General features: G+C 45.6%; 1 protein-coding gene across 6 annotated transcripts in view; it reads left to right on the plus strand.

Annotated features, from left to right (window-relative positions):
* SAP130 (Sin3A associated protein 130) overlaps window positions 1-12,235 on the plus strand; it is a 114,510-nt gene that overhangs the window by 13,761 nt on the left and 88,514 nt on the right. For all 6 annotated transcript variants that reach the window (XM_082249679.1, XM_082249680.1, XM_082249682.1 and 3 more), the window contains one exon: window positions 762-876. In XM_082249679.1, the coding sequence (XP_082105805.1) occupies window positions 762-876 (115 nt within the window). The remainder of the gene's footprint in view (window positions 1-761; window positions 877-12,235) is intronic.

The following is a 12,235-nucleotide window of genomic DNA, read 5'->3' on the forward strand; positions in this document are numbered from 1 at the left end:
TATTTTTATCTATAGCTGTGTGTTATTAGCCACCTTGCGGCTAAGCATAATTGTTAATGTTTGTCTTTCTGAGTGTAAAGAAAAAAAAACTGTATTCTTAAATATACAGTTCTTTACTGTCACTGCCTGCTTGTAGCAGAAAGCAGGCAGACTAGACAAGACAGAGAAATGCTGATGCTATTAAGATGTAGGGACCTTTGCTAACTGATACATTTAATAGGACTTCACAGCCATAATTCTCCACTGGATGAAATTTAGTTTAATGACTTCTGGGTTTGTATGACTTCATGACCTAATGCTTCCTGTAGCAAACCTTTTATACTAAAACCTTAATTTGCTGCCCATCTGAAATACAGCCAATGTAAAAGTAAGCCTAAAGCAAACCTAAAATCAGCTTATGACCCCCCCCTCTCTCTGCTATACCATGTTTACAGTAGAGATGAGGGGCTGGGTCTAGGATGTAGAGACACTGAATGGTTCTGCATGGGGAGCAATTAAGCAGCTCTCCATTAAGTTCCTCCAAAAAATGTACAAACTCCTTCAGAAATACAAACTATTATGTAGTGCAAGAGCATGCCTGATTATTCACATTGATTGGGTAGTTTAGGTAGATCCTCCAAATATTACTGTACAGCGATTGTATGATCAGATTGTAATGTGTATGGGGGCCCTTACACAGATCCATCCCACCACCACAGCTATATTCCAAGGCAACTCAGAGGTTGGTTATTCTTCATATTTGATCTATGTTCTTTCTTCAGGGTCACCATAATAGTTTGCATCATATCATGGCTGCCACCAATGTCCAGATGTCCATCATCCGCAGCAACGCTCCAGGGCCACCTCTACATATTGGAGCTTCTCATCTCCCTAGAGGTATTATCTCTTATCCCCCGCATTGAATTATAGCTGCTTTGATGTGTGTGTGTGTGTGTGTGTGTGTGTGTGTGTGTGTGTGTGTGTGTGTGATTTTTTTTTTTTTTTTTTTGTGCTGTATTTTAGTTGGCATAAAGGATCCACTTCCTAAAACAAAATAGTATCCTATTTACATTACATGTGCTTAAAGTTTTATTATTGATATACTCTATAATTTGCTTTAAAGAGGAAGTAAAGCTTCCTCTGTAATTTGTACCTATAGGTAAGCCTATGATGAGGCTTACCTATAGTTACTGTAAATATCTCCTAAACATGCACCGTTTAGGAGATATTTACTTTGTATGCAGCCAGTTAAATCACTGGCGCATGCGTTCTGAGGTATCGGCCGCCCGTGCCGTTCCTTCAGGGCCCTGTGCAGTGAACGGCGGCTCCCATGCGCAGGAGTGACGTAATCGCTGTTCAGGCCAATCAGGATGACCGGAGGACGCGAGCCCGGAAGGAAGACTGGTTAACATGTTGGCCCTGTCAGCGGTGTGCATGGGCTTTGTTCTAAGGTAAGTAAGCAATACATACTAGCTCATTAAGCCTTTTTGTCTTTCAGGTTTTTGTGTGTTTTTTTGTTTTTTTGAGGTTTACAACCTCTGTAAGCACTTGGAAATCAAATTTTTACACTTGCATAATTTATGGAAGTAGAACTTTAGGCTCCATGACCATTATCCTGTTAGGTTATACAGAACAAGCAATCACATTATTGAGACTTCACTAGCTGCATGCTTGATTCAGGTCAGGCATATTAGACAGGAAAACCAGGATCATGACAGACTGGAGTTTGCACTTTTGAAAACATGTCAGCTCCCATTATTTATCCCCATTTGTTCATATTGAAGAAACTGGGTTGTTAGGGTGATGTGTAAAGGCATCTTTTTCAGGAGTTAGCAGTGGGACTGTGTTGGCCATTGTAGATTTTAACATAAAAGCTTGTCCCAAACTGCTAAATAATGCGCTTTTAACTGTACAACATCTTGTACGAGCCTTTCTTTTCCTTCCAGCTGCTCAAAGTGGTTGAGCATATAACAAGTTAAGTGAACCTCCTCAGGTGATACACAAAGATTAAAGAAATCATCCTACATATTTTTTATTCGTTTATCTGCAGTCTTCCCCTTTTCTATACCCTTTGGGAAGTGCGATTGTGTTAAAAAAATCTTTCTTTAGATTTCTCAGCACAGAGAAGGGGGCGGGAGTCTGCAGTTATACTGTGTAAGAGCTGCTTGGAGGAACGGAACACACCCCCATTCACACACTCTAGAACTGTGTTTTGAATAGACAAGCTCTGGTCTTAGCACTTCCTGCCGAACACAAATTAATCTTGTGTATCAGGAAAACTTGTCAGAAGTGATTCATGCTGATAACAGAGGAAGGAAGCTTTAACTGGTAATTGCGTGGTCATGCAACCCCGTAACTAAACGAAATGTGCCTCCTGTCCCCCCCACAAATAGAGCTTTCTTTTGGTGGTATTTGATCACCACTGAGATTTTTATTTTTATTTTTTCAATATAAATGAAAAAAGACCGGAATAAAAAAAGAAAAATGTAATTCTCTTTCGTTCATTGACGGACACAGCTTCAGATTTTCGTTGCCGGTTGGGTTATGCTGCTCTTCTGGGAAAAGGACACAAGGCGGAAAAGGGTTAACAAAAGTTAACAAAACTTTGGCCACACCCATGGGCAGTCCCAGGGGGTATACTCCCAATAACCGACTCTAGGACGTCAGTTTTTTTTCTGCCTAGTAGGAGTAAGGACCTAGCTCCCTGCTGGCATCTCTGGTCCTGGCATTTTTTCTTATTTTTTTTTTTTATTTTTCTCTTTCGTCCATGACGGACGTAGCTGCTGCTTTAAATCATAGACTGATGGGTAATAAGCCCCTCCCACTAGGAGTGACCAGGTAGAGCCAAAGGCTTTGACACACCCAGGGGGGCGGAGCCCCTGGAATTTTACACCTGGCCTCACCGTTGCATCTTCAGTTTTAGCTGCCTGGTCTTTGGAAGAGGTCACATGCTCATTGGTGCAAAGCCGCCATTTTGCTGTGGCCTGCAGCCTGCCTGGGTATCCCTATCACTAATGCCGGTGGCCATTTTGCTGGAGCCAGAGACAAAACAGCACAGGAGCTTCTGGCTCTTGTGGTGCGGGGGCGTTTCCTTCTACCTTCTCTTCTCCATGCTGCTGATGGACCTTGCTGTGTTCTCCATGTGGTAACTACTCTAGAGGAGTTTAATTACCCTGGCCTTCACCTTTTCATCTTCAGAGGGATTTCAGGCCTTTAGGGGGCTTGGTATTATCCCCTGGTGTAGCGCTGTGTGCATCGCGATTGCCTCTTAAAGGCGAAGTGCACGCTGGTAGCGGCGGACTTGCTGGGACCTGTGGTGCCGTTGTAACCTCACTTAGCCTCAGGGGAGTTATTATTTGGCGATTGGGCACGCATTGCTCCTATTTTCCGAGAAGCTTCTGTTTAACCCCTTGCGGTGCAGGTTCCGGTGTTTTCCCCGTTTCCTTGTCTGCTCTTTACATTCTTACTGTGCAATCCTACTCTTTGGCCATATGTCGAACAGGGATTCCCCAAGTTTGTCTGCGACCCCTGATGTATCGTTGGGGTCCGCTTCTGATGCTCATGATGTGACTTTGTCTGTGATGCAAGAAATGTCCAGAAAAATGGACATTATTGCAGCAGCATTTACTAAAAAACGCCCTCTGCCCTCGTCTGTCTCATCTCAGACCTCAGATTCTGAGGCCGATATGGTCACCGGCGACGCAGACCCCCTTTTGGAGGATGCGTCCACGCATTCAGACTTTTCTGACGCGGAAGAGAATGTTTCCACACCCGCTTTGGCACAGGAAAAGGCGCTGGTAGATGCTTTGATATCCTCAGTGAGGGACACCCTAAAAATCATGGATGTGATTTCTAAATCGCAAGGAGCCTTGGTATCCTTTGGATCCCTTAGGGCAAAGAAATCGGCCAAGGTTTTCCCTTGTCCCAAAGTCTTGTCCGCCTTAGTGGAGGAACAATGGCGGCCACCTAATTGCACGCTTGCAGTTCCCTAACGTTTGGCTAGACGCTACCCGTTTGAGGAAGAGATCTTACGCAAATGGACGACCCCCCCCCCCCCCCCTCAGGTGGACCCCCCATATATGCGGTATTCACAAGGCCACGGTTTTACCGGTGGCAGAATTCTCATCTCTCCCTGATCCGGCTGACAGACGTATTGATGTCTTATCCCAACAACTGTATACGGTAGTGGGATCTGTTCTCTGGCCTGCCCTGACCACTATTCTAGTCTCTCAGACTATGTTTGAATGGGTAAAGGCTCTGAGAGAGGCACTGACGGTAGCCCGGTTAATGTCATCTGCCCATTTATAGCAAACTCTGCAATTTGTATGCCATGCTAACCTGGACGTTCTTCCGCTCGCGGCAAGAGCGTCAGTGGTAAATGTGCTCATAAGACGTGCGATCTGGCTAAAATCCTGGTCGGCCGACCAGGCTTCTAAGAAGCTTTTGGCAGATCTTCCCTTTTAGGGTGATCGCCTTTTTGGTTCCTCCTTGGATGACTTGATCAAGACAGTCACTGGGGGAAAGGGCACACTCCTTCCTCACTCGACTAAGGGTAAGTCTTCCTTGTGTAAGCAAGGTCCTTCCTTTACAGACCAGAAGCGTCTTTGTCTTTTGACCGTGTCGCAGAAAACCAAACCGACTTAGGGCAGAAAAGGATCTGGGCAACGATGGGCTGGTAAGCCGAAATCCTCTGCCCCCAGCACCTCCAGGCAGACCCCTTCTGCCTGAAGGGGCACCCCCACCCTCTTTAGGTGTGGGGGGACGTCTAAGTTTCTTCCCGGATCCTTGGACCTCACTGTTGCACAAAAAGGTGGGTCCACGAGGTAATTCAGTCCGGGTACAAGATAGTTTCGTTCCCATCCGCCAAACAGATTTTTTACCTCCAATCTTCAGCTGTCCCCAGAACGCCTTGAGGGGCTGCACGAAGCGATTCGGGATATGCTGTCACAAGGTGTGATTGTACCAGTTCCTCATCAGGAACGCTTTTGAGGTTTCTATTCAAACCTCAAAAAGAAGGAAGGGCAAATTGCGTCCAATCTTTAAACTCAAAACTCTGAACTGCTTTGTGCGCTTACACAAATTTTGCATGGAGTCCCTGCGGTCAGTGGTGGCATTATTGCATCAGGGGGATCTGCTGTCCTCGATCGATATCAAGGATGCCTATCTCCATGTCCCTATTTGCCAGGGTCATCAATGATTTCTCCACTTTGTGCCGGTAAGGACCATTTTCAATTTGCGGCATTACCGTTTGGTCTCGTCTCTGCTGCCAGGTTCTTCACCAAGGTGTTAGCCCCTATACTGGCTCTGCTACGACAGAGAGGAATAGCGATTCTGGGGTACCTGGACGATCTTCTTTTCCGAGCGCACTCATCTGTGACATTCGAACGGGATTTGGAGGTGACCATTCACAGTCTGAAGTAGTTCGGTTGGAATCTCAACCTTGAGAAATCTGCCCTGGTTCCAACAACCAGACTGGATTATCTAGGGATGATCCTAGATTCAGCTTCGGCAAAGGTATTTCTACCTCCTGTGAAGTTAAGGGAAGCGATTCTGTCGCTTCTGGCTTGCGACCTGGTGTTTATTAGGTCATCTATGCAGGTGCTGGGCCTGATGGTGTCCTACTTCGTGGCCGTACCATATGCTCAGGCCCACACGAGACTTTTGCAACAGGAGATCCTTGTCAAATGGGACAAGGATCCTCTATCCCTGGATAGTCTAATTCGTTTGAGTCGAGATCAAAGGACTCCCTGAATTGGCGTCTCAGCTCTCCAAATCTTCTCCAAGGAAAATCCTACCTTCCTTGTATTCTGGACGGTTGTGACGACAGATGCCTGTCTGACCGGGGGGGGGGGGGGGGGTGGGTGGGGTTGGGCACCCTGAATGTTCAAGGGACCTGGAAGTTGGAAGAGTCCAAGCTCCCGATCAACGTTCTGGAACTGAGAGCAATCAAGTTGAGGCTGTTCCACTGGACAGACAGTCTCAAGGGGTGTTCTGTCTGAGTCCAGTCCAGCAATGGCATATGTCAATCAAGGGGGCACCAGGAGTGCCGTGGCAGCTCTGGAGGTAGCCAAGATCCTGCGCTGGACAGAGGACTACGTCCCAGCGCTATCCGCCTTGTATATTCCCAGCGTAGACAATTGGCAGGCGAGCTACCGGAGTCGTCAAACTCTGGATAAGGGAGAGTGGTCCCTGCATCCACAGGTGTTCCACCAGCTGTGTCTCCGGTGGGGGACCCTGGATGTGGACCTGTTCGCCTCCAGACAAAACAGGAAAGTTTTAAAGTTTGTGGCTCGGTCCAGATACCCTCTGGCCGAAGCAGTAGATGCCCTGGTGGCTCCCTGGAGCCAGTACGGGCTAACATTCGTTTCCTCTTTGAAACTTTTATCTCGCCTGCTACGCAGGGTCGAGTTGGAGGAGATTCTGGTAATTCTGGTGGATCCCGATTGGCCCCGAAGATCCTGGTAAGCCTACGTGATTTCGGCTGAAGGTCCCAGGTCCGTGGACACTTCCTCTGCGGGAAGATCTTCAATCTCAGGGTCCCATCTTCCATCCTGCTTTACAGTCGCTGGCTTTAACAGCTTGGCTGTTGAGAGCAAGGTGTTAAAGGACAGGGGTCTGTCCGATTCTGTGATCTCTACCTTGCTTAAGGCTAGGAAGTTCACTTCTCTGAAGATTTATCATCGTACGTGGAAAGCGTACATTGCTTGGCGCGAATCGCTGAAGCTGCATCCTAGATCCTTTGCTATGAGCAGGATCCTGACCTTTCAACAGAAAGGGGTTGATTAACGTTTGGCGTTGGGCACTCTTAAGTGTCATATCTCTGCTTTGGCTGTGTACTTCCAACGCCTTTTGGCTACGCACTTTTATTTGTACGTTTCTTCAGGGGGTTCCCCATTTGGCTCCCCCCAGGAGGTCTCCGTTACCTCCTTGGGACCTTAATTTGGTTCTATCAGTTCTTCAGAAATCTCCTTTCGAGAACATAAGACATATTTCTTTGCTCGCTTGTCGCAGAAAGTTGCCTTTTTGGTGGCTATCACCTCCTGCACGCAGGGTTTCTGAACTAGCAGCGATATCTTGCCGCTCTCCTTATCTGGTAATACACAGGGATAAGGTAGTGTTACAGCCTAATCAGTGGTTTCAGACTTCCATCTGAATGAAGAAACAGTGCTTCTGTCACTCTGTCCGAAACCTTCACATCCTAAGGATATTGCCTTGCATTGCTTGGATGTGATTCGGGCGATATAGGTGTATCTGGAGACTACTGATTCCTTAAGTCAGACTCTGTTTGTGAATACGGATGGACCCCGTAAGGGTCAGGCTGCGTCTGCGGCGACCATCTCTCGATGGCTCAGACAGACGGTGGTGAAGGCATATTCTCTTAAGGGCAAGGTTCCTCCTTTCCCTGTCACGGCTCACTCTACGCGGGCGTTGAGTGCCTCTTGGGCTTTCAGGCATCAGTGATGCAGGTTGGCAAGGTGGCCACTTGGTCGTCTGTACATACGTTCACCAAGTTTTACAGAGTGGATATGTTCGCATCCTCGGATGCGTCCTTTGGCCGCAAGGTTCTGCAGGCAGCCATTTAAGGAGCAGTCTATTTTTCCTTCTCCTTTTATGGTTTTGTTACAACTGAGCCCCAGTTGTTGCTTGTTGAGCTCAATGTTATAGAGTTGGCTATGTTAGCCGTGGGAATTACATTTAGGGCTGAAACAACTAATCGATTAATCGATTATAAAAATTGTTGTCAACTATTTTCGTAATCGATTAATCGGTCAGCCGATTAGTTGTTCTGCATACAGAATGCATTATTTGTTTACATATCAGAAAATACAGTGCAACGCACATACAGCTCAGTACACCGTCCATACATGTCAGTAGATGGCAGAGAACTTGTGAATGTGTGAGGAACAATGCCTCATGGGATATGTAGTCCTGGGCAAGAGAAAGAACCAAATTGATTCTAAAGGCAGAGGGTTTTTTTTTTTTTTTTTTTTTTTTTTTTTACCTTGCTATATACCTTGTTTACAATCACTTTAAGGGCTCTGTGCAGGGAAGATCAGTATCTGAACCCAGAGAAGGTGGAGGATGATAGACTAGAGGTGATATAAGGCATTACAATTACATTTAGTGTAAAAGTTTACAAGTATACTAGTATTGTGCATTATATTTAAAATTATTATATCCATGGAAAAAAAAAAAGTCTCCGCTGTTAGTACTACTTTAATATATAAATGTTATTTCCCCCCTCCACCCTTCATATTGCTTCATGTTTGACTCCCAGTTAAAATATCCTGCATATCCGACTTCTGGGCATATTTGTTTTATATACATTTCATATGATACAAGATACAATACTTTCACTGTTTCACAGTAGAAATTATAATTATATTACAGTAGCGATATCTGCTGTTTTTTTTTTTTCTTTTTACTTTAAAGGGCTATTTTTTTTTTTTTTTTTTTTAATCCCATCATGACAGGTGATAAAAAAAAAGCATGCTGCTACTAAAGGTCTTCTGCTTGCCCATACATGTATTGGATTTTTGGATAAAAATATTTGTATCTATATTTATACAAAAATGATTTGTATATTCGTTGAATGGACCAGTGTTTTAAAATTCCACTTGCATTTAACATTCAATTTTAAAATGAATATAACTTCTGAGCAAAAATCACATACAATATTTGAAGATTCGTTTGATCGAGAAAATTTCCATTCTGCTCCTTCGAATTTTCCTGTCACTGTGGTTGACAACGAACACCAAATGGATCCCACTAATGGTTAGAAAATCGGAGGAATGTTTTTTAAAAATTTTCTAAAAAATTTAGTTTGTGTATGGCCAGCATAAGTGACAGCAAGCGCAGGGAGCTTTTATCAAACTACGGTACCTGCCTATTAATAAGGGAGTCTGTCGTGAATATTATATACCAATCCGGTCTAAAAATTTGCAAAAAAGTTTTTTAGGCCTTTTAAAATTTTTAGATCTGAGTCTATGTACCACATTTAAACCTCTAATAATACATATATCTGTCTCAGAGTGGACTATAGAGCTGTATATTTATATTTACCACTGTATATAGATATTCAAGAATATTAACTAAAATATACACCAACCTTTTTTTTTGTTGAGGTTTTTATCCGATTAGTCGATTAATCGAAACAATAATCGACCAACTAATCGATTATAAAAGTAATCAGTTGCAGCCTTAATTCCATTCTTTTAAGTTTGTCCTTTCCCCACCCCTCAGTGGTTACTGCTTTTGGATGTCCTATGATTTAAAGCAGCAGCTACGTCCGTTGGTGGACGAAAGAGAAAATGGGATTTTTTACTTACCGTAAAATCCATTTCTCTGAGTCCACAGACTGACGTAGCTCTCACCCCTCTTTTCTCTGAAGAGTTGGGTTTTGGTTATTATTCACTGCTTGCAACTAAACTGAAGATGCAATGGTGAGGCGAGGGATAATAACCCAGGGACCCCGCCCCCCTGGGCGTGTCAAAGCCTTTGGCTCTACCTGGTCACTCCTAGTGGGAGGGGCCTTATTGCCCATCCGTCTATGATTTAAAGCAGCAGCTACGTCCGGTGGACTCATAGAAATGGATTTTACGGTAAGTAAAAAAATCCCATTATTATGACAATAACCTATGTACAATAAGACACCAATTATAGGTATATATAGTAAACAATTAGCATGTGCCATAAACCTATATTATCACCCAGTGACTAAAGTGAAAATAAATAATCCAAAAGCGTGTGTAATGTCCAAAAATATATTAAGTCCTCCAATATAATGAAAACTTAAGTGTTGAATGAATAAAATCATGATGGGGAAAATCCGCGTTTGGACGTGGCTGTACGGCAACCAGAAGTGACGCAATGCGCTATACCGGAAGTGACTTTCCGGTGGAATCGACATAGGTGGGGTGAGACACTACACAGTATATGCTGGGTGCTGCTACATGAGATGCTATTATACTATGCGATGTTTACTGTGTTTAATGTGGGTGCAATTTTTGGAGGTTTTAAATCGTTTTAAATATTTGTCAAATGATACTGCACTATTGGAGCATTTTTGTCTTTTGCACATATGGATGGCCTGTGAGATTACCACTGAAGATTGGAGACTGATGTGAATTATTTAACCCTCAAGGAGATGATGTACCTGGTGGGGGTTCCTGCCAGGGCCCCCATCCTGCCTGGATCGGTTTTTGAGGCCTGGTTTCACAATCCTGGGTCCCCGTATGGCTAGTGGTGTCACCATTTTGTTGTAGCCTGTGTGTTCTATAAACGGCTGCCATGTTTGTGTAGTCTGGCGGCCCTTTTGCTGTGGTTTGCCATTCAAAATAGCGGCAATGATGGTGGAGCCCTGTGGGCGGCTATTTTGGCTGTGGGAGCCCCTCATCTCCTGGTGCTGACTCCTGTATCATTTTACTTCCTGATCACCACACATGTAGTGCAGATTATCCTGGTTGCTGCATGTGCTTGTTTCTGTGGGTTGTGAGTCTGTTGGGGTCCTCTCCCTCTCTCCTAAGGATCGCTTGGTGCTTTGTGCCTGGTGACTGGGTGGTGCTGCCAGCGCGGTGGGGGTTGTTCCTTAGGAGTGTGGTTCACTTTTTGTGGGGTCCCCCTGGTGACTCATGAATTCTTTGGAGCACATTTTCCCACCTGATCCCCTCTGAGGCAGCAGGACCCTCCGGGTCCCAACCATCCATCCATGGCGGTCCTGGAGCCCCTTGTGTCCCGGGTGGAGGTGGCTTACGGGCTCGCAAAACCCCCTTGACTGATCTCCTTGAAAACAAAGATCGCTTGTTTGGAGCTACCGTGGATGACCTCATTAAAGGTCCCACAGGGGGAAGAGTACTTTTCTTCCGCAGGCTATTAAAGGCAAGAAACCTCGTCGTAGACCTAGGCCTTCCTTCTCCACTCATAAGAAGTTTTTTTGTCCCTCAGGGTCGACTGACAAGGGCTCAAAGCCTTTCAGGACCTCTTCAGGAGGATCCAAACATACCTGGTCTGGCAAGCCAAGATCGGGCTTCTCCAGACCCTTGGACAAAGCTACTTCAGCATGAAGGTGCACCCTCACTTATATCGGGGGGTGGGGGGAGGTCTTCGCTGGATGCCGGAGCTGTGGGCTTCCCTACTGCAAGATAAGTGGGTCCACGAAGTTGTTCAGTCTGACTACAAGATAGTTTTGCTCTTGTCCCCCCGACAAGTTTTTTTTTTTTTTTTTTTTTTCTTCCAACTTGCGCCTGTCCTCAGACCGCTTACAGGGTCTGTTTAGGGCGGTACAAGACCTTTTCCTTCAAGGGGCAATTGTCATGTTTCGGACTTTGGAACGTTTTTCCAGGAGGGAAGGCAAAGTGCGTCCAAGCTTGAACCTCCAGGCGCTAAACTTTGTGCGTGTTCAGAATGAAGTCCATTCGAACAATGGTGACATCCCTGCATCGGGGGGGGATTTCCTCGCTTCGTTCGATTTATTAAGGATGCCTACCTTTACATTCCAGTATGTGCCAGTCACCAGTGTTTTCTCCACTTTGCTGTGGGAGAGGAGCATTATCCGGTTGTGGCGTTACCTTTTGACCCTTTGGCCTCTGCTCCTTGGGTCGTCATAAAAGTGTTAGCCCCAGTGCTAGCCTTGATACTGGCTTCTTTGGACAATCTCCTTCTCCGAGCGGAGCCTCCCTCTGCTCTGGAGAACCTGGAGATCACAATATGAACTCTGCGGGAGTTCGGCTGAATTCTGAATTTTCAGAAGTCTGCTCTGATTTTTGTACACAAAGCTGGACTGTTTGGGCCTGACTCTGGACTCGGCCTCATCCAAAGTGCTCCTTCCTCTGGACAAACTCCAGAAGTTGCAGGCTGCAATTAGTTTCCTACTGTCCAACAGATGGTTGTCACTCCGGACTTGCTAGTGGGTGTCGGGCCTGATGGTATCTACTTTCGAGGCGGTTCTGTTTGCACAGTTCCATACGAGGTCCCTGCAAATGGAGATTCTGACCAAATGGGACAAGACTCTTTGGAATATTTGTTCTGGCTGAGTCGGGGCATGAAGGAGTCCCTGATATGGTGGCTTCATTCACTGGCGCTTCGCTGTGAAGATTCTTCCTCCCCTTGTATTGGACAGTGGTTACCGCGGATGCCAGCCTGTCCGGCTGGGGAGGCGTCCTAGGCAAGCATTCTGCTCAGGAGATCTGGACGCTGGAAAAGACTACCGATCAATGTCTTTGAACTCCGAGCGTTCAGACCGTCTTGATAGTTGGAC

This window comes from Pelophylax lessonae (assembly GCF_965119305.1).
Source record: "Pelophylax lessonae genome assembly, chromosome: 3".
NCBI classification, from domain to species: domain Eukaryota; kingdom Metazoa; phylum Chordata; class Amphibia; order Anura; family Ranidae; genus Pelophylax; species Pelophylax lessonae.